Source organism: Camelus dromedarius, chromosome 3 (genome assembly GCF_036321535.1).
Source record: "Camelus dromedarius isolate mCamDro1 chromosome 3, mCamDro1.pat, whole genome shotgun sequence".
In the NCBI taxonomy this organism is placed as follows: domain Eukaryota; kingdom Metazoa; phylum Chordata; class Mammalia; order Artiodactyla; family Camelidae; genus Camelus; species Camelus dromedarius.
This window is the reverse complement of record NC_087438.1, coordinates 105918341-105940179: the sequence shown is the minus strand read 5'-3', so window position 1 is coordinate 105940179 and position 21839 is coordinate 105918341. Positions and strand designations below refer to the sequence as shown.

At 52.4% G+C, this 21839-nt stretch overlaps 1 protein-coding gene across 1 annotated transcript; it reads right to left on the bottom strand.

Moving 5' to 3' along the window:
* Positions 1-5465: 5465 nt before the first annotated feature.
* CDX1 (caudal type homeobox 1) lies at positions 5466-20827 on the bottom strand. The gene is made up of 3 exons (XM_031441172.2): positions 20383-20827; positions 6400-6545; positions 5466-5684 (listed from the first exon to the last, which is right to left on the bottom strand). Exons 1-3 carry the CDS (start codon positions 20825-20827, stop codon positions 5466-5468), a joined length of 810 nt encoding a protein of 269 aa, XP_031297032.2.
* Between the last annotated feature and the right edge of the window lie 1012 nt (positions 20828-21839).

The following is a 21839-nucleotide window of genomic DNA, read 5'->3' as shown; positions in this document are numbered from 1 at the left end:
TTTATTCAGTCATTCAAACCACCAATATTTATTGAGCACCTAAATTGTGCCAGATCCTGGGCTGGATCTTACTTTCTCAACAGTGACCTGGAGATGTTATTATCCTTATTTTACAGAGGAGGAAACTGAAGCACAGGGGGGTTAAATTCTCACTCAAGGTCGCAGAGCTGATGAGTGACACCAGTGACAGAGTCAGGCCTCATGGACCTTCCAGGCCAGTAATGGTCCTGAACACACCTCCTTTGCTTGGGAAGAAAGCAAGACAGGGAAGTTTGGGTGAGGAGAAGGGACAGGGTAAGTGGCACTGTGTTGTTGTGATGGTTTGTGACTTAGATTATGAGCACCTGGATTTCTGTCCACCAGCAGTATGACCTTGGGAATGTTATGATTTCATATCTGTAAAGTGGGCCATCAGCCAGTTTGGGCCTGGCTGACCTCACAGAATGTTGTGAGGGTCCAGTGAGCCCATAGCTAGGATGTGAAATTATTAGCTAGTGACTGTGTGCACTGGTTTGTGGGACTGAACCAGTATATGCTAGTGGACCCAGCATATACATTACAAGTCATGCTCCTTTCACTCTCGAAAGTGTCCCAGTTCAGACACTCATAGGATTGCCTACCATCAGCCAACATGGTGAGGCCTTTGGAGAGAGTGAGGTTGAGTGACTGCTGCCTCTTCCATCCCTGGAGCAGGAGGCAGAAGGGGTTTAAATCAGAGCACAGGCTTGGGTAAAGGGCCTGGCCAGGTCCCAGTCCCACCTCTTCTCCCCAGGTCCCACCAAGCTGCTCCTCCCTTTAAGCCTGGCCTCACAGAACAGGTCAAGGGTTCTCCAGAGTCAGGAGGAAGGATCCCCTTAGCGATGAATGTGGAGGGAAGGGGCATTCATTGAGCCCTACTGTGTGTCTTAGATGAACTCATAGCCAATATCTAAATTTTAGTTCTTTCCAACAGCCTGGAAAGACTAGTTTGTGCATCCCCATTTTGTACCTGAGGAAACTGTCTTGGAGGAGTGAAGTTGTGCGCCCAAGGACACACAGCACTGAGTCTCTGGGCTCTGGAGATAAAGCCAGGAGGGCCATGGGCTGTTCCTGGAGAGAGGCAAAAGCCAGTGGCTCCTGAATCCAAGGAGGCCCAGGCAGGACCCACCCCTGCCCTCTCCCAGGGCCTGTCACTGCACCTCTTACAGGACAGGTGGCAGCTTTGCTGAACTACTCCCTCCCATTGGATGGTAGGCTTCATTAGACTCTATGGAAGGCACAGAGAACCACGGGAACAGAGAGTAGAGGTGAGGCATTGGCTCAGGAGTCCTGGAAGACGAGCTTCTTTATGGCCTCTTCCCAGCAGTAACTGCTCCCCCCCAGGTCCAGCCCTGGAAGGAGCCAGCCCTAGGAAACGGGAAGGGAACAGGGCTGGGACTTCAGCCTTTCTCAAACACATAATGGGGTGACCACTGAACATCAGCAGCAGTCACTGGGGCTGTGAGTGCAAATGGGTCTAGTCCCATGCCTTTCAGTTGGGGAAACTGAGGCCCAGAGGAGGCAGGAATTGCGAAATCACTCTTGAAGTAGAGGCAGGATGAAGCCTGGAATCTAGGAATCTGACCGTACCTAGGCTCTGCTCTCCCTGTCCCACCTTTCTGCCATCCTCTCCCCCATCACCACAGCCCTTGTTGGAAAAAATCTGTGTTTCACACAACAAACAAACCCTGAAGATTTTTTAGAAGACACTGTCCACATAAGGCAGTCTATTCTCTGAAGCCCCAGTTTTATGATCACATTACTGGCCATGAGTTTAGCTACCAAACATACTTGACAATTGCTGACCACTATCCCCTCTCTCCCATCCCAGAGGAGGTTTGGGTACCACTTGGCAAAATAATTACTTGAGAATCCAAACCCAATAAATACTCAATCTATCTCCATTTCCCCCTTCCCTCCCCCTACATTTTCTGTTTCTCCTGGTCTCACATCAAACCAGAAGTGAAATAGAGATGTGTCCTAATTTAAAGAAAATGTTAGATGAAAATGTACTTCCTTTTATTATATAGGGAGCTATTTTTAAATGTATATAAATAAACATTTTTAATTTGCTCAAACGTTCAGACTTTATCGCTGCAGAGCATGTGTTTTGTTACACCAGCAAGTGGTGACTGTGAAAAACGAGGTTCCAGACTGCGAGTCCATCTGGTGTGATTCAGAGAAAGTGGTTCTGGAGCAGCCATGCTGGGACAGGGGTTGCCCTCCAAAGCCGCCCTGTCCTACACCTGCTCTGCTCCCAGGTTCTGCATCCCATGGGCTGGGCATCTCATCCACTCACAGCCAGGCTGCTTTCCTTGCTGGAGACTTCCTCTGTGAGGACGCTCCACTCCCAGCCTTCCCTTGAGCTGTGGCCCTCTCCACTCAGCCCACACCAATCTCTTGGCAATCAGTGGTGGGACTGGCTCCTCAAGTCTGAGGTTCTCAACGTGGTCTTAGGGGTCTATAGAAACATAGGGCGGATGTGCATATTTCTGATTGGCTAGAGACCATGACCAGGCCCGGGCCTTCCACAGCCAGGCCAGGCCAGATCTAACTTTTGCCTGGAGCCCTGGTCACCAGCACCAGTGCAGGACCTGTCACCCAGCAGAGGGGAAGCCTAGTATCACTATGTGCAAAGCTGAAGCAGCATTGGCCATCCCTGGTAGGAAAGCTGGAACACCTCTTGGCATTGGGTGGCTGCAGGGTCTGACAGGACATCAGGGGTCCCTTTCCTGAGCCATTATAGCACCCACCCTCTGGTGGGATTCTCTGCGTGACAGGGAAAGCACTACCTCACAAGGCAGCCAAGGCACTGCTTGGAAGCTGTCTTAGACAAAAGTTTCCTTTTCCATGGAGCTCAAACACCAAGTGACAGGTGATGGCCAACCCAACATGTGGGCCCCACCCAAACCCCTGACCGCCTATGTAGGTGGCAGCTGCAGCTCACCCAGCCTGCCAGGCCTGGCTACTGACCTCCTACTAGGCAGAGGTCTTCCTGTGGCTGGTGACAGTCTTGTTCTGCCTCAGATCTTCCCAGCCACCATCTGTCCTCAGCACTGGGGGTGGGGGTAGTTACAACATCAGTCAGGCCTGCCAGCATCTCACACTAGGATGCAGCAGCCTGTGAGCAGGTGGCTACAACACAGCCCTTACTGTGTGCTGGGCCCTGTGCTAAACACAATTCTGAGCCAGGTTAGAGTATTTCATTTCCACTTGACACATGGGGAAGCTGAGGCTCAGAGAAGTTAAGTAACTTGCCTGAAGTCTCACAGCTTGGAAGAAGTCAAGCTGGAGTCCAGGCCATGTGACAACAAATCTGCTACTGATCACTGAGTCACAGTTGAAGCGTGGCCCTCCGGCCCACAGCATCCCCACGCTCCAGAGTGCACAGTGTTCAGTGGGGGATCTGGTAGGTGTAGGGGAATCCTGGGTAGTAAAGTATGGGGAATGCTGGATTAAAGAAAATTCAAAGGATTTCTTTGCCGTGGGATTTGTCAGAGCCTTTGATGTGCTAATGCAACACTGTGACTCTCCCACTAGGGTTGAATCTGTAGGACTTAGTTGACCAGATCCATTTCTTCTTGGTAAACAAGCTCCCCAGTTTTCCAGAGGGGGAAATGAAGCTCAGAGAGGGGAAGTAATTAACCCAGGGGCACATAGCAAATGTTTTTAAAAATCAGAAAACTATATTCATTCTCTGCCAGCCACCTTGCCCCCAACCCTCATCCTCTGCTCCTGGAACCCTGGTTCTTTTCCTGGATACCACCTGGTTCCCATGCCCACCATCCTCAGTGCAGCCATGATGTCTCCCAGGCCACCTACAGGAGAAAGAAGTGCCTTTGCTCTTCAGGGGCTCGTGTAGGGACTGGATCCACCTTGTGCACTGCTGTCATGTGCTCCAGGAGCAAAGGGCAGGCAGGCAGGCTGCACACACTTTTTATGGCTGGGCCACCTCCCAGAACAGTAAACAGAGGGGCAGGCAGCTGGCACCAGAGCCCTCTAGGGAGTGAAAGCCCCCAGTAGCAGACTTCTGCCCACCTCTGGACAGGAGTTGAAAATAGCAGCTTTTCTCAGGAGATTTTAAAAATTATACTTTAAGTTCATAGTGCTTGTAATCTATTTTATCATTCCTCTTTCTTGACCTGACAGCAACCATTAGTCTTTCAGGCCTCAGTTCCAACATCTCCTCCTCCAGGAAGCCTTCCAGATTCTCCAGGATAAGCTGGGAGCTCACTCTGGACTCCCTGGGTGCTCTGCCCCCCTGATACCTAGAGCTCAGACTGGGAACTTCTGAGGGGCAAGGTCTGTGCATTCCCCGGGCCCAGCCATGCCTGGGACATGGAGTGCCCAGCAGATGTCATCTGTTTAAAGAAAAACCTGAGTTGAAAGTATTTGAAAAAGTCAAAAGACTGATAGATTGAAGCTGATGATTCTGCTTACAAAATGAACTTAAAATTTTACAGTCTCATAAACTCACTCTAACTGTGTCCTGTTTTGATCTTTCAAATGTATTTTAAAGGTGACCTTGTTAAAGGGCCTACAGAGACCGGAAGGGACTATGCAGTTGTTGAGAAGGGTAAGGATGATTTACACTTCTTTAACATTTTCTTTTCATGCTATGTATAATGATTTTTATACATTTTTAAAAAGAGGAAAAAAATTTATTCTTGAAGCTGCATCCAAGAGATTCCACTGTGTAACACTTGCCTAGCTGTGAGGTCTGCTTGGTCCAGAGAAAGTCCTTTGGGGGCTCCCTGGGGCCTGGGCCCTCAGGAACACCCTGGCGGGGTGGTAGAAACTTGGCAGAGTGGACTTTGCCCCCTGCCCCCCTTCCGGGGCCTCTCCCCAATCTGAAGGCCCCACTAAGAATGCTAGTGAGGGGACATGGCTCTGCCACCCAGAAGGGATGGTCATCAGAGCCTATTGCTCAGGTCCAGTCCTGCAGGCTGTGTGCTTTGCATCCCACCTGGGGAGGGTTCAGGGCATGTCATTATGGGGGCAGGTAAAGGTGAGGCTGCAGGAAAAGGCAGATGTGAGCTGACACCCTCCCCCCACTCAGGGCATGGTCTGCAAGCCTTCCATCTTCTTTCTCCAGGAGTCTAGTCCCTACAGCAGCCTCCCACCTTTGAGCCTATGGAGGAGGAGGTAGGGCCTGGTGATTTCTCTTGGCTCCTTCACTCAGCCCCCTGGGAATTGAGACCTCCCACCCCAGGCTCCCTATCCCCCTGAGGCCTAGAGCACCGCAGCTGGAAAAGGTCCTTATCCAACAAGCTCACTGCATGGATGGGCCCAGGGGATGCAGGGGCTGGGTGGGTGATTTGTCCAAGGGTACTCAGAAGGTCAGTGGCAAGGCTGGGACTCAGACCAGGCCTCCTGAGTCCCAACAGGAGCCACGTTCCCAGCACCTGAGTCCCCAAGGCCCCCAGCCTGCAAGGCTAGTTGGGGGGCTATGATAGATACTCCTCCTTGACAGGCATCGGGGAGGAGGTGCCCAGGAGGCCGGCAGAGCTGGGGCACAGGGCCCCCAGGGACGGCCCAGCTGGAGTGGGGGTGACATCATGGGCCGGCGGGGTTGGCTGTGGGGGCTGCTGCTGCTGCTGCTGCTGTTGCTTCTTCTTGTTCACTTTGCGCTCCTTTGCCCGCCGGTTTTGGAACCAGATCTTCACCTGTGGGATCAGAGGACAGAGATGGGGTAGGTGTTGCGGAGACCAAATGACAGAAGAAGAGGAAGAGCCAGGGGACAGTGAAGCTCTTATTTCCCGATGTGGCGTTTGGGGCCTCGCTCCTGCTCCAGCTACCCTGACTGGAATGGACTTTGAACCCATTCTCCCCCTCTAGAACTTGCTCTTCTACTCTTTTTTTCGGGGGGGGGGGTAATTAGTTTTTATTTATTTAATGGAGATACTGGGGATCGAACCCAGGACCTCGTGCATGCTACGCATGCGCTCTACCACTGAGCTGTACCCTCCCCACCTCCCCTACTCTTAAGACAACTTTCTCTATAACCCTCTTCCTCCCGGTCTTCCAAAGCCATGTTCTGTCACCCCTCCTCCAGGAAGCCTTCCCTGTTCTCCCTGACTGTTCCCTCCTCTGGATTTAACCAGCGTTGATCAAAGCCTGCTGTAGCCTATAGCTAATCAGGTCCCCTATCCTCCTATTGGTGGTCAGGGATACTGGGTTTTATTGGCCAGGGCGGGGAGGCACGGGGTTGGGGGCTAGATGGGATTTGGCAGGAGCTCAGCTTCTGTTGTGTTGTGTGACCATGGCCAGGAGACTCAACCTCTCTGTTCTCCTCCCCTAACAGATCTCCACAATCTGCCTGGCAGTCTGGAGGCCAGACTCCCAGTACTGCTCTGTGGATGAGGTGAGGGACCTACACACCTGGCGTTCAGTAAGGCCCAGATTGGCGGCCAGCTCTGACTTCCGCCGGATGGTGATATACCGGCTATAGTGGAATTCCTTCTCAAGCTCCAGGCGCTGGTGGTCGGTGTAGACCACGCGGTATTTGTCCTTGGTCCGGGTCTTACCTGAGAAGCAGAGGAGCCAGGAGGAGCGGTGAGTAGGGAGGGGAGCTTGCAAAAGGCCATAGCAGGGCACCCAGGAGGAAGAGTAGTCCAGGCCCCCCCAAGAAGGACCTTAAGTGAGTAACAAGCATTCCCTCAGGCTCACTTGGGGACTCCCAACCTGGGAGGCGAGCGCTGCTCTCATGCCCATTGGGGTGGGGGTGGGGGGCCTAAGGCTCAGAGAGGGGAAGCAACTTGCCCAGGGTTATACCCAGAAAGCCACTGGTGGAGTTGGGGTGTCAGTCCAGGTCTCCTGACCCAGAGCCTTACTCTGATTTCCAGCCCCGCCAGCTTTCAGGCAACGATCCCCAGGTGCAGCTGTGCAACAGACCCTCAGGGAGCTTGCAAAAAACAGATTCCAGGGCGTCACTGCGCATGTGAAGCAGAACGCTCTGGGGTGAAATCTGCATTTTTCATGAGCTTCCCAGGTGGTTCTGATTCAGTGGCCCTCAGACAACACACATGAGCATCAGAGACTTGGAGGAACACCTGGCAGGCAAGGGTAGACTGAGGCTAACGAGACGTCAGCTGCTCCTCTCTCCTGTGCACGAGGAGAGCAGGAAGGGCCGCCACAGGCAGAGGCGGGCAGGAAGCTTGCAGGAACTATCCTGGGGTGGTGTATGCGCCTCAATTCCTGTCCGATCCTGGAGGTTGCTGGCCCCAAAATCAAACAAAAAAGGACTGGGGCTGCTGGTGGTTCCCCAGGACTTGTCAGTTTCCTCAAAAGGCCTTGGTTCTAGACACCAAGCCATGAGTTGGAGCTGCTCCAGGAGCTGGGGGCTGGTCTGCCTGGGGCCATCCACACGCCAGCCTGTGCCCAGGCATAGAGCAGGAGTACTTTGCTCAGCCCACAAATATTTACTGAGCTCCTGCTGTGGGCCAAGCACAGTGAGAAAAAAAAATCTGCCCTTGGAGGGAGATGGGCAAAAATAAATATAGAAATTATTTGCTACATTAATTGATGATAAATATTTCAGAGAAAGGGAAGGAGGACTGGGAATTTAGGGAGGAGAGAGGTTGTGATTTTAAATAGAGTGATCCATGATGCTCTTACCTTGAAGTGGTATTTAAGCAAAGATTTAAAGGAGGTGAGGGATAGGGCCATGCAGCTGTCTGGAAAAGAGGTCTGCAGGTGGAGGGAATATCAGGTGCAAGGGCCCTGTGGTAGGAATGTATGCCTGCTCTGAGGAGGCTGGTGCCTGGGGCGGGGGAGGGGGCTGGTGGGTACAGTGAGCAAGGGGAGGGGGCAGGTCATGCAGGGCCTCCGGGCCATGGAAAGAGGTCTGAGTTTTACTCTGCCTGGGATAGGAGCCATGAGGTCTGATGTCAGTTTTAGGATTGTTCTAGCTACTGCATGGGGAACAGACTGGCGAGAAGAAGGAAAAGCAGGGAGACCTGCCATAACCCAGGAGAGAGAAGGCGGTGGCTTGGCTTCCACACAGGGCTCAGCCTGGGGCCAGGAACTAGATTTGAGGACCGACTGGGGTTAATATCAGAATCGCTTTCGGGCTGGGATCAGAGGTCTGTCTGGAGAGAATATTAAGAGTCATGCTTGGCTTGCGCTAGTGTGGGGGCCTTACTAAACACCAGTTTCCTTTGGTAAGAAGCCGAGCACGTGGCTATAAACAGGAGGCACGCGCAGGCACTTTTAGACCCACCCATGTGTCCCACCAGGGCGTGGCAGGTCTGAGTAACCATGAACCCCATCCCACTTCACCCCCACAACAGCCTGACCTTCACTCTCCTAGTCCCAGCTCTGGCCCTGCTGGTCCTTCAGCACCCCTGTGCTAACTACCCCCACCCCTAACTATGTTCCAGCCCACGCAGCTTGGCAGGACCGCCACTGGGCTCCCCAGGAGCCAAATGGTTTGTGGAGAACAGGAGACAGCAGATGTTCCTGGGCTGTTTTCCTTGGGTTTCCTGCCAGAGCAGCAGAACCACACTGGACTCTTCCACATCCACTGACCTCAGCCCATTGCCCGACATAGCACAGGACAGCCTCGGCCCTCAGCCAGGCCTAGCCCAGGAGAGAGACAAGGGAGTGGCTGCTAAGGCCTTGGCTCCAGATGGGGCCCCTCCTTGACCTAGAAAATTCAACGCCTGCTCAAAAACAGTTCTGCTTAATGTCACCACCACTGGAACCCAGCAGAGCTCTGAACCCGTAGCCCCACTGGGTTCACTAGGCTAAAGCCAGAAGGGGTCATAGGAGTTTAGTCTCCTCCAACTTTTATAGATGAAGAGACCGAGGGTCAGGATGGTTATACGGCAGCCAGAGATCCAAAGAGTGGCCTTGTGAGTCCTTCTAGTCCAACCTCCCTGTGCAGCCAGGGTCAGTGAAGCCCCAGGCAGGCGTGAACTTGCCCAAGGCCATGTCACTGGGCCTAGAGCGCTTGCTCCTGCTCTAGTGCACAGCTCCTCACGCCACCAGATTTAGGGTCCACAGAGCCTGCTATGAGGTTCTAGGCACTGGCAGCAGATGCTCAAACAGCAGACCACTCATCTACTTGTATTTCTTGGAAGGGAGGGTCCGGACCATGGTGAGGGCAGGTCCCTGAGAGCCCTGGGCTGGGGCTGGATGGCCCAAGGTCAAAAATGCCCAGAAGATCACAGCCTGAAGTAGGGGGATGAGACTCCCTGCCCACCCAAACTTCAGCCTGAGAGATTTTAAACAGAGATAACAAAGACACCCTCAGGCATCCAGCACTCACTCCCACCCTTTCTGGTGAGTAAGTGAGGGTCCATCACACCCATTTCATAGATGGGGAAAATTGAGGCTCAGAAAGGGGCACTTGCTGAGAGCCATCCTGCCTGGTATTGGTATAAACCCAGGCTCACGTGTTTCCTGACCGCCAGCCCAGGGTCCTCCCCTTCAACCTTGGTGGCCAGTGGAGCAGGGGGAACTAGACAGGAGATGAGGCTCTAGCTCCTTTCTGTTCTAGCAAGGTTACCAGTGAAGGCCCAGCCCACAGGCCCTGTCACCCCACCTCTGGGCCCAGGAGAGGGGCTGGTGGGCTCAGGAACCCACTGGACAACTTCTATCTGGTGGAGCTGCTCAAAGCATAGTTTTATTGCTAAGAAAATGGCTCTGACAGAGAACCAAATGTTTGACATCGCACTGTGTGGTCCAGGAACCAGGGAGTCCCATCTGCTGTCTGGGGAGTGATAACTGAAACATGCTCCTTGGAGTCCAGCTTGGTGATCTCAGCCTCACTTAACATGCACATGCCCTTTGACCCATTAATCCCACTTGCGGGGACTGATCCCACAGAGAAATGACCAAAGCGCTAACTCTTCCAAATAGCACAAAATTAAGGACGATGCACATGCCTATGAGTCGAGACTGGTTAATTAGATAAGAGATGGTACATCCAGACAGGAGCATTATGCAGTCATTAAAAAGAAATTATAAAGCTCCAATATGTGCCAATATGGAGCAATTTCTAAAAATCTATTGTTTAAAAATGCAAGACAGAATGTTGTGAATATTAATGTTACTATTTTTGGATAAAAATAAAATACACACACACTCAAACACGTTTGCACACCCAGAGAGTTCTTTCTGAAAGAATATACAATAAGCCAATAATAGAGGCTGCCTGGAGAGGGGACTGGAGGCTGGAGAGCCACAGGTCGGAGGGAGTCTTTGGGATGTTTAAATTTTTACCATGTACAGATTTGAATCTGTATTTTTAATGACAGTCGGGAGCCTGGGCTCCAGTCCCAGCTCTGGGCCAGAACTCCCCACTGCCCCGAGCAACTCCCTTTCCTTCCTGTGAACACCTGTGCCAGCCTGCGAGCCCAGGAGGGAGGAGGCAGGGAGGTGCGTGACAGCGGTGGGGCGGGGAGAGGGCCTGGGATGAATGATTTACAGGCCCCTGGGACACTGGGACTAAGCGGGAAGTCCGGGCTCCTGTAACAGGTGTCTGATGGGGGCCAGGCCGCTCCCAGCCTCCTAATGAATAACGCTCTGGGCCGGATGCCAGTGCAAGTGGGTGGGAGGGAGGGTCAGAGCCCTCCCCCCTCCCCAGATCTTCAGGGGTGAGCATGGCGGGAGAAGAGCCTTGAATAACTCTCCCAATGAGAGGCTTTCTCTCTGTTCTGGTTTTGGGATGTGAGGAAAGGCCCATCCATATGCATCAGGCAGTGATGGAGGTAGCAAACTCCCCATCCCCTAAAGAGGACTTCGGAAGCTCCTGGCTAATGGTTCCAAATGCATGACCAGGAGCCTCAGAGTTGCCTAAGGAGCTTCTAAAAAGCACAGATTCTGGCCCAGAAATTCAGACTCAGTGGGGTTGAAGTGGGGCCCTGAAATTTGATACTCCAGGTGACCCTGACATATGGTTGTTTGGGCAAGCAGACCTCCAGGGCTGTGCTGTGTAGCTTCTCACTGGTTGGGTGACCTAGGACAGTCACCTCACCATTCTGAGTCTCATTTTCTGTGTCTATAAAATGGGGATAATTATTATTCCAATAATGGCCAATATGTCCATGTGTCAGGCACTTTGCATACATCTCTCAGCAGCCTCTGAAGCTATGCAACTGTTATCCCTATTTTACAGATGAGAAAACTGAGGTCCACACATCTGGCAGGTGGGATTTAAACCCAGGTCTCTCTAGCCTCAGAAATAGCACCAGAACTTATCATCCAGTGTAAGGTCTCCCATAATTATCTCCACACCTTGGGTGTACAGGAGGTCACTTGAGATGGATGGATGGATGATGTGTGGCACAGTACCTGCCATATAGGGATGCAGGGAAGGGTAGATCTTATTCATTTCCAATAGTAGTGGGATAACCATATGGCAGGGATGCTGGAAAATGGATCTGAGCAATGGGTTGTGTTTTGAACGAAACTGTTTATTTATAAGGTCCCTTCCAACTTGGAAACATGAAGCTCCCAATGTTTGTTGATTCTCTGATTATGTTTGTTATTATTGCTGAAAGAATTCTAAGACTGATTTCCCTGTCTGAGAGTTTAGAAACCGGGCCCGCCCAGCTGGAGGATAGCGGGCAGGAGCCTGCTGGTCTGCAGTGGGGCCTCCCCATCCAACTGGGCCAGGCAAGGACAGAGTTTAGCCTCTGCCCCCAGGGCGAGGCAAGTGGCTCCAGGAAAATCAAGTGGCCTCTGGGTCAGCACTTCCTTTGTCCTCTTCCTGCTGGGTTTGTGGCCCTGGGGGATGAGACTGCCAGCTCTGGCTCTCAGGGTCTGAGACATAAGTCCATGACCCCTCTTTGTGTGGTCCAGCCTCACTGGCTGTACACAAAATTCCCCTCCCACCCCAACTCACACACACACACACACACACACACACACACACACACACACACACACACACACACACACACACAGATGCATACATGCATGCATGGATGCTTATTAAAAATACAGATTCCCAGACTCCCAGACCTACTGCGTCCTAGTCTCCCTGCCATCTTCAACAAGCCCACCAGAGGGGATTCTGAACCACCAGCTGGAGTCAGTAGGTCCTGGTCCCAGTTCAGTACCATCTGTGTGGCCTTAAATAAGTCTCTTCTCCTCTCTGGGCCCCAGATTCTCCTGTGCATCAGAGCAGGGTTGGGCGGGTGGGCATAGCTCAGTGGTAGTGCACATGCTTAGCAGGCACAATGTTCTGGGTTCAATCCTCAGTACCTCCATTTAAAAAAATTTGTCTTTAAACATAAATAAAGAGGATTGAGTGTCAGCTCCTAGGGCCCCGTAGATTCGGAACTTCTGTGCAGCTCTGAGCCTCCCTTAAGGACCTGGGCCCAGGTCTGCATCCTTCGCTGAAGGATTTGACAAATGACTAAACTTCTTTGGGCTTTCCTCTCACCCTGGGGAGCAAAATGGATGTGAAAGCAGTCTGCAAAGGACAAAGAGCTATGGAGGCAACAAGGAGAACTGAGCTATTTGCAGAAGTGGATGTTGGAGGGATCCCTCAGGAGAGGGAGGAATGCCGCCTGATAGGGAGTTGCAGGGCAAAGAACACACCGGCCTGGGAGTGGGAGGTCTGGCTGGGCCACCAGCTGGACATGTGATGTTTAGCTTGGACCTGTTTCCCCATCTGTACCACCAGTGGGTGGGACTTCTGCTGCAGCAGCCCTGATTTGCCCAATTCGATGATGGACTGACCAATGTCCTCCCTGGGCTGTGAGGCTCTCTATTGGGTCCATGACTGGTCCTTGTTCCAGCTGGTTTGCCTGTTCCAGACTGCTCTAACACATTTCCTCATTCAACCCTGCTCATCCCTGGAGCAGGGGTGAGGCTGGCAGGGAGGGGGTGAGGTGAAGGGAGGATGGCCAGGCCAGCCATACTCAGGAGTCCTGTAGCTTTAGGAAGGCTTCACCCCACTGTCACCCTCCCTCCTAGTCACAGAGCTCAGTCAGCACCACACCCTCTGCCTCCCAGGCCACCTTTGCATCTTCCTCTCCCCTATCTTCTTCAAGGAGGTCCACGATCTGACTTGACTATGGGAGGCAGTGAAGAGGATAGGAACGTCAGAGTCACATAGGCCCAATGGTTCCAACCCAGCCTGGCCACGTGCCAGCAGCGTGAACTCAGGGAAGTCACTGAACCTCTCTGAATCCCAGTTTATTCATCCTTGAAATGGGGACATGAATGCCTCCTTTAGACACGGTGGCTGTGGAGATTAGATGTGATCATCTAGTTAACAAGGTAATTATTAATAAAAGCTAACTGTGACAAAGATGTGATGATGATGAAGAAGATGATGACGATGACTGCAGAGACAAAAGAGGCAGGAAAGAGTCCTTGCTGGAGTGTAAGGAGCCCGTCTGGAATGGATTGCCATTCTAGGAACTCTTGAGAGAGATTTTCCTGCACTGTCCCATATGACAGCTACTAGCCACATGTGGCTATTTAAATTAAAATTAATTACATAGAATTAAAAATTCAGTTCTTTAGTCACACTAGCCATATATTAAGTGCTCAATAGACACATGTCACTAGTGGCCAGCACACTGGACAGCACAGACATAGAGCCATCATCACAGAAAGTTCTATTGGATAACACAGCTAGACCAGACTCCCAGATGCCCACACGTGCAGTGCACACCTAACCAGACTGCTTGGACTACCTGTATAGCAGCCTATTCTTGCATCCATCACCCATGTATATCCTTCCTAGGATTTTCCGCAAGGAGCACCAGAAATAAGGGGCCTAGAACAGCCCTTCTAAGTGTTGGAAGCAGCATCTGCATCCCTTCAAGTCTTCTTCTGGGCTGAACACCTGCGTCCTCTCAGCTGTTTCCTGGTGGTGTTTCTAGGCCTCTGCCCTCCCCTGGCCGTCCTCCTCTGGTCTGGAGCTGAAGTCCTTGCAAACCATCTGCAGGCATGGGTCTTGAAGAGTCACATATGGGGTGGAGGTGTAGGAAGAGGCTCTGGACTCTAGCCTTTTTCTAGCTCGCTGCGGGACCTTGACACATCCCCTCCCCTCAGTGCCTGGCTCTCTGTACGCTCTTTGAGGGTAGGGACCATTCCTTCTTGCTCATCCTGTCCCACAGCAGTGCCTGACACACAGGGTGAGCCCACGATGAGTCCTTGTTGAATGTAACACAGATCTATAGCTTCCTGGTCTTCCTCATCACAGTAAATAGCCCCCATTCTCCAGCCACTCATGCCAAAAGCCTAGGTGGTGCTTCCCCCACCCCCCACATCCAATCCATCAGCTGATTGGCTCAACCTCCAAAGGACAGCCTTCCATCTAGCTCCACTGCTCCCACAGCCTTAGTCAAAACCACTAACCTAATGGAGAAATGTGTTGTTCTGGGGTCAAAAATACCTGCATTTGAAAAAATACTAAGCACTCAATAGATGCCAGTTCATACCACTACTGCGGGAGGTGCTCCGTACTTACATGTTAAAACAGTTCATTCCCCCTTACATGGGTGGGTGGGGGCAGACGAAAAACAAAAAATTACTAACTGTGATTAGTGTGAAGGAAAGCAGTCATGGAGCTGAGAGCTAGACTGAGTGATCAGGGTGGAGTAGGGAGCCTACTTTATTTAGCTTGGGGGAGGTCTCCTGGAGGAGGCTACATTTAAGCCAAGATCTGAAGGTTGAGAAGGAAGTTTCCATGTCACCAATTGGGAAGAATATTCCAGGAAGAGTGAACAACATGTGCAAAGGTCCTAAGGCAGAGAGGAGCAGCAGAGTACTGGCCCCCTGATGGACCCTGCCTGCCTTGTTCTGTCCAGAATCCCCAGCACCTAATAGCATGTTTGGCATAGAAATGAGACTCAGAAACTGTTATCGCCTGTCTGCCTGTATGAATGAATGGATGAGAGAGGCACGTGATGCAGCTGGAGAGGCTAGCAGAGCTTTGAGCCCTGGGGTGAGGCCTTTGGATTGGACTTTTAGAGCAATGGGAAGTGATCGGAGGGGGATGAGCCTGGAGTGTCAGCCTCAGCTTTCACTAAGGTCTGCTCCCTCTCACTGCTGATGCCAGGGGATCTATGTGGGGCACCCCTACAAGCTTGATGGGCGATTATGGCATGGGGTGGGGGGCTTAGCACGTTACCGTGGTGATGGATCTGACTCTAGATGTAAATGTTTCCAGATTCCAGAAGCTCCAGGACAGGAACTTGAGAGGCCATCCCATTAAGATAACTTCCCACTGACAAGCCAGCCTTGCTGCTAACAAAGCTGTTCTGGACCTTCAGAACAACTCCCCAAGCTCTCAACAGCAATATCTGCCAAAGTGGGGGGAAAAACACCCAACCAAAAAAAGCCTTCTGCCACCTTCTAACTGGGTCATTCCCCCCTTCCCAGCTGCATCTGAGAGATGAGGTGTCAGATGGAGCTTCTGCCTTGAGAACCAGCTTTAAACAGCCTGGCCCCTGCTGTGCGCTTCCCCCCCACCCCGCCCCCAGCCTCTTATGGCTCATCTCTGACTGGCCTCCTTTTCCCCACCTGGGCTGGAACGTACATGGGAGGGGGCCGGGCTCCCACTCTGAGTGTGTTGTTTTATTTGATAGACGCTCATTAGCCTATAGGGTCTGGATTTGAACCCTGTGCTGCCACCTCCCAGCTATGTGACCTTGGGCAAAACGTGTTACCCTCTCCGAGTCTCATAAAAAAAAAAAAAAATGAAGCAAATAATAGAACCTCACACTTCTTAGGGTTGTTATGAGACTTAAGTGAGATCACCATGCAAAGTCCTTGGCACAGTGCCTAGCGCGTGGTAAAGACTCAGTTGATGCCAGAGTTATTAGCTGTATCATGAGCTCCTACTATGTGTAAGGCATGGTGAGAAGGATGGGACCGATTAGGACTGGTCCTTCAGGAGATAACAGACAGTAGATGGCAGGGCTAAACAAGACAGTCAGTGATAAGTGTTGTTAATTGTTATTTTAAGGGGGAAGGTAATTAGGTTTATTTATTTACCTTTAGTTTAAAAAAAAAAAATGGTGATAGTGGGGATTGAACCTAGGACCTTGTGGATGCTTAGCACGTACTCTACCACTGCACTATACCCTCCCCCTAGTGATAAGTGTTGTTAAAACAAGGGCCTGATACAGTGCTTGGAGGGGAGGGAACCAAGGAGGGCTTCCTAGAGGAGCTGTCCTTGGAGAAGAAGCAGTATTTGGTAAAGCTGTAGGAGAGGGAAGGGAGGGCAGTTCAGGCTGAGGGAACCAGTCTAGAGAGGCAGGAATTGTGAGGTGTGTGCACCTGCTAAAGACTGGCAGAGATGGACTCAGGAATCAATGCACTGAGTATCTACTATATGCCAGTCTCAGGACTGGGCTTTACAGGCCCCGTTGCTTCGAGGTGTAATCCTGTTACTGTCTTAAAGTTACAGTGGAAGAAGTTGAGGCTCAGAGAAATGATCCCAATTAACTTGCCTGAAGCTAATGCAGCGTCTTACAGAAACATAGTTCCAGGTCTGAGGCTCCCGAGTCAGACTCTTAACTGTCCCAGGTAAGCATCTCCGTATCTAAGCAAACTAATGGGATAGTGGTTTCAAGAGTGGGCTGGGGCCAGTTCTCAAGAGGGCTCTGAAATGGGGCTGGATTTTACGGCAATGAAATGGCATAAAATGAAATTGCAATTCCATGGCAGTGGGGAGCCATGGAATACTCTTGAGCAGGGGATGTGCTTTGAGAGTATAAATTCGGTAATGGTTTAGAGGACAGCTAGGGCATCAAAGAGAGGCTGAAGGCGAGAGGCCAGGTTGGTGGCCTGTGGCAATGGGCCAAGAGAAAGGGTCTGGGATGTAGTGGGGAGAGGAGGGTTCAGGATCTCATCATCTAAGTGAGCATCTCCCCACTTGTACGAGACCTCAGCTATCCCAGTGAGCCATTAACCTGTGAGATACTATTTATTCATAAGGAATTGGAGGCTGCAACTTTGACAGAAGGGTGATTTATAACCTTCCTAAGGTGAACACTAATAATTACAAATGCAAAGGGTGAAGACAAAAAAAAAGAAAAAAATAGAACCTCTTGTAGTCATTTCCTATCCTGGCCTCAATGAAGTGATAGTAATCACTCAGAACTGGTTAATATTTTGTTTATGGACAACATAACAGCCTCTCCTGCACCTTCCTGCATTTTCACTGCCCCCTCCTTAGATAAAGCTTAGCCCCAGATATACCCATTCCCCAGGTGAGCATGGAGCATCGTCCCAGTAGGGAGGAGGGGGCAAGCAGGCTTCCACCACTAGCATGAGCTGTTCAGCCAGACAGTTGTGGGTCCCATCTCCAAGTCGAGATTTCATCTCTCCCCTTTTCTCCCAGAGTTGTCTTACTGTCCATCACACTTGCGCTGTTCATTCATTCAACAAAATGTATTGAGCACCTACTAAATGCCACACACTGAGCCAGGTGCCTGTGCTGTAGTCATGGGTCAAATAGACATGGTTCTGGACTTCATGGGAGTTTACCTTGGTAGGGAACAGGCAACATGCACAGAAATAAGTAAGTGAGTAAACTGAAATTGGGGTTAGTGCTCTGAAGGAAACATGGCAAAGATTATTGATGGGTATAGGGAGAGCCTACTTTGGAAAATCATGGAGGACCTCTCTGAGGAGGTGGCCACTAAGCTAAGACCTGGAGGGTGAGAAGGAACCTGCAAAGAGTCTGGGGAAGGAGTTTTCTGGAAAGAGGGAACAGCATATGCACAAGGCCTGCAGTAGCACATGTAGCTTGCAGATCTCAGAAAGGAGGGTAGATTTTGTCTTAAATATAAGGGGAAATGACTGGAAAATTTTAAACTGACTCATCCAAAATATATCCCCGTCCAGCCTCCATTTGTGTGAAACTAGAACATTCCTTACCATCTCCAGGCTTCAGTTTCCCATCTGTATGTCTGGTCTCTGTCTGTCTAGGTCAGATATTCTAGAATGCTGGAAGCACAGAAAGGGGGAAAAGGGGACTGGCCAGGAAGGGTACATTAAGACAGGGTGACCAGCAACATTTGGGGGGATGGCACACACTGACCTTCCCTCTACTGTCCCAGACAACAGCATCATCCAAGCAACACCCTTGGAGACCTTGTACCTTCATTACCCAGGAGAAACTGAGGCCCAAGAAGGAAGGGGCTTGGCCTCTCTCTCAGGGAGGGTCTATAACCCTACCCCAATTCTGCCCCCACATCAGGAGCACTAGTCAGAGTCAGATGCCCATCGAGCAGATAGGCAGCAGCTTCTAGCTTTGAGAGGGCCAAGGCTCCCATGTCCTTGGCAGAATGGCTCTCAACTGGCTCCTGGGGCAGCCACTTTCTTTAGGGGAGCCCCCAAACCTCCCTCAGCCCTTCCTTCTACTTTCTGGGAATAAGGGTGGCAGAGTCACTCCTAGGTCTTCTATCTGCCCAGGGACAACAGTTTCCAGAGGACTTCCGAGTACAGAGCTGAGCTGGATTCAGCAGCTCCTGTGCTCAAGAGAGAACATGTGATTTGCTTGACGTAGCCTGGAAGCTCCCCAGGGTTCCCGACAGTCCTCCTACCCCCACTGGCCCACTCTCTCCCCCTCGCACAGTGATGGCCTCTCTCCAAGTCCCCACCCCTGGGGAACCTCCCCATCCATCTCTAAAGTCGCCTAATCAGCAGGAAGTAACAACTGGAATAAAGGAGCAGGAAAAGTGAGCTTCCTTCTCCAGGGGACAGATACAGAGCTGCAGGACCCGGAGGGTCAGCAGCCCCAGACACTTGCTCTCATGTAATCTAATGCAAAGTTCTCAACCTGGATAAAGCTTCTGGGGGCCACTAGATCCCCTGAAATTGTCTGCCCAATTAGGCAATGCTTTTTTTCTAGGGAGAAGACTTGTACTTCACAGCATATTTTTCAAAAGGTCCTTTTGTAACTCAAACAAAGGCACAGACCCTTCCTTCCCATGCCACAGATGGTAAAACTGAGACCCAGAAAAGATGACTGAATTAAGAGCTGTTCAGAGGACTAGAGCACAGGCTTGGTGAGTCAGCCTGGGTTCAAATCCTAGCCCTGCCATTTGCTGGTTATGCAAGTATAACTCTCCTTCTGCAAGTATTTAACCTCTCTATGCCATCATTTCTTCATCTTGAAAATGGGAGTGATAATGGTACCTATGATAAAGTTATAAGAATTGAAAGATCTTAAGTCAATGCCTGCTCCGTTACGTTAGTAAGTGTTCCATACACGTTAGCTGCCACAGAATCAAGTGGCAGAGCTGGAGCATAAACCCCAGTCCTCTGAGGCCTGTGGAGGCAGATCTGGGATTCTGTGTCCTTGGGACTCCCAAGAAGATGGTACACTTACAGCCAGACCTGTAGGTACTGACCAACCCCCCGCCCCAAGCATCTGGTGGCATGTGTGGGGACTTTGCGGGGAAGAGAGAGAGGAGGTGGGGGAAGTCCCAGGCTCACTTCCAGCTGGGGGAAGGGGAGGAGGGGCTGGACATCAAAGAGTGGGCAGGCCAACTTCCCGCCCCTAAGGCCAGGTGGCCTTTGTCAGGACAGGCCGGACACCGTCGGGACAATGGAGTATCATGTTCACTTTCCGGCCGACAGGAGTCACTGCCGAGCCAAGGCCCAGCCTGTTACATGACAAAGGGGGGACCTATAAAGGAGGTCAGGCTGCCCCTCATTAAAGCGGAGCCTTTGTCCTGCCCCCTCCCCTGCCTTTGAAGAGGGTGGATCCAAGAGGCCTGCCTGGGGGCAGGAGGTTCACAGGTTCAGGAGCCAAACAGTAGCCACCTTCCCAACTGCTCCTGCTTTCCCCTCCCCCAGGGTCAAGAGTTCAGGGAGGGCCCTGAGATGGTAAGGTAGGGACCCTCCACCACCACCACCAATCTAAGCAATGAGGGTCGTAGGATATGACTCACCAGTGTCTTCAATGTATGGGTGGGGGACTGACACCTGGAAAAGGAAGTGACCTGCGGGTGTTCACACAATCGGTTCATGTCCTGTCTGGGGCGAGTTTGCAGCCCCGGCTTGGGGCTGGGATAGGGGTGCAAAGAAACAGATGATGACCAGTGTGGCTAAAAGTTTACCCTGGGATAGAGGTCTGGGGACCTGCGTCTAGTTCCGGCCTTGCCACGCAACCACAAGGCGTTTTTCTTCACTCTGGGGTCTCAGTTTCCCGATCTTTGCAGCGAGACAGGTTGTGCTCGCTAAGGCTCCTGCAGGCTGGGATAAGGGGAGAACTGAGAGAACAACCGCCTGGGAGAGAGTTGGGGGGGGGGGGGCACACGCAGGAACCCAAGCAGGGCCGGGCAGAGGTCAGACAGGGGGCGGCCAGGGCCTCGCCTTAGCACCTGCCGGCGCCCAGGGGAACCGTTCTGAGGCGCAGGGCGAGGGAGGGATCCTTACCGCTGCCACCGCCACCTCCGGCCGCCACGCTGCGCCGCATCCACTCGAAGGGCGTCCGCCTTTGCGCTCCAGGCGAGGACGGTGCGCCTGGGCCACCGAGGGGCTGCGCCAGGAGACCTGGGCCGGGCCCAGGGGGCGCGGGCACCGCGCTAAAGTCCGGAGGGGGTCCGAATGCCAGCGGGGCCGGGCTGGCGGCGGGGGCCGCGGGGCCTGGGCCATAGGCGGCGGCCCAGTCGTCCTTGGGCGCAGGGAAGGGCGCACTCCAGGCCGCAGGGGGCACGGGGCCCGGCTCCACGTGAGAGTAGCCGGTGAAGTCGGGGTACTGCGGGGGCCCAGGGGGCGGGGGCGGGGGCCCGTAGGCTTGAGGGCCCAGGCCGAGACTGGCGGGTCTGGCGGGGCCGGGGTACACGGGGGAATCCTTGTCCAGCACATAGCCCACGTACATGGTGGCCGCGGGGCCCCCCGCGCATGCTGGGCCCCGGAGCCGCCGCCGCCGCCGGCCGCCCCGACGAGCAACTGCTCACCTGAACTCCCGGCCCTGACACTGCGTGCGCCCCACCCAGGCCTTTTATAGCTCCAGGCGCCCGCGGCCCCAGCCGAGGCGGGTTTGCATTTCAAAGAGGGGGGAGCCTCCAGGCTGCGAATCAAAGGGGGAAACCCGTCGGGGGCGGGGGGTTCAAAAGGAGACAAATTGCCGCCCCAAGCGGGAGGTGGACTGGCCGGGGCCAGAGTGGGTGGGGGCTCAGAGGGCGCGTCCCGGACGAGAGTCGAGGCTTCGCTAGGTGGCTAGGTGTGGGAGTCTCCTGTGGAGCCCCGGGCGCAGAGGCCCGAACCCCTCGTCCTCCCCGTGGCCGCGTGGACCGCCCCGCAACCCTATTGTACAGGTGGAGAAAAGGGATCTGAGGAGTGGGGGCACCCCAGGCCAGCATCACACAGCCGCACCAGACCTGTGGCACAGTCTGCAGTAACGAGTTAGAGGCGAAGGAGGTGGGGGAACGCTGACTTCAAACAGGGTCCCGTCTGTAAGGTAGCGGGTTCTTACTCTTTTGTGGGGAGGAGGGGTCACGACCCCTCTGAGTCTCCGATGAAAGCTGTGGATCTTTTTCTCCCAGGGGAAAATGCACATATGCACATACAGTTGGGGACTTCACCTGAGTTGGCTCTCTAGAGAAAGTTCTTAGAGAGGTGGAATAGGGACATTCTTTTAGAGACATTCTAGGAAACTTTTCACAATTCTCTTGACAACCCCCCAGCCCCCACTCCCCACCCTGCCTTTATTTTAATGAAAAGTTTCAAACATACACAGAAGTAGAATTGTAGAGTGAATCAAGATATTGCCACACTTATTTAACTGACCTCCTCTCCCTTTTTTTGCTAAGATATTTTAAAACAACTTTCAAACATCATGTCATTTTACCCCTACATACCTCAGCGGGCATCTCTAAAACACATGGACA

Coding starts and splice junctions, on each gene's coding strand:
- CDX1 (XM_031441172.2), bottom strand. CDS start 20,827: ATGTACGTGGGCTATGTGCTGGACAAGGATTCCCCCGTGTACCCCGGC. Junction 6,546..20,382: donor CGGAGGTGGCGGTGGCAGCG/GTAAGGATCCCT, acceptor TCTGCTTCTCAG/GTAAGACCCGGACCAAGGAC. Junction 5,685..6,399: donor TGGGCCTTACTGAACGCCAG/GTGTGTAGGTCC, acceptor CTGATCCCACAG/GTGAAGATCTGGTTCCAAAA.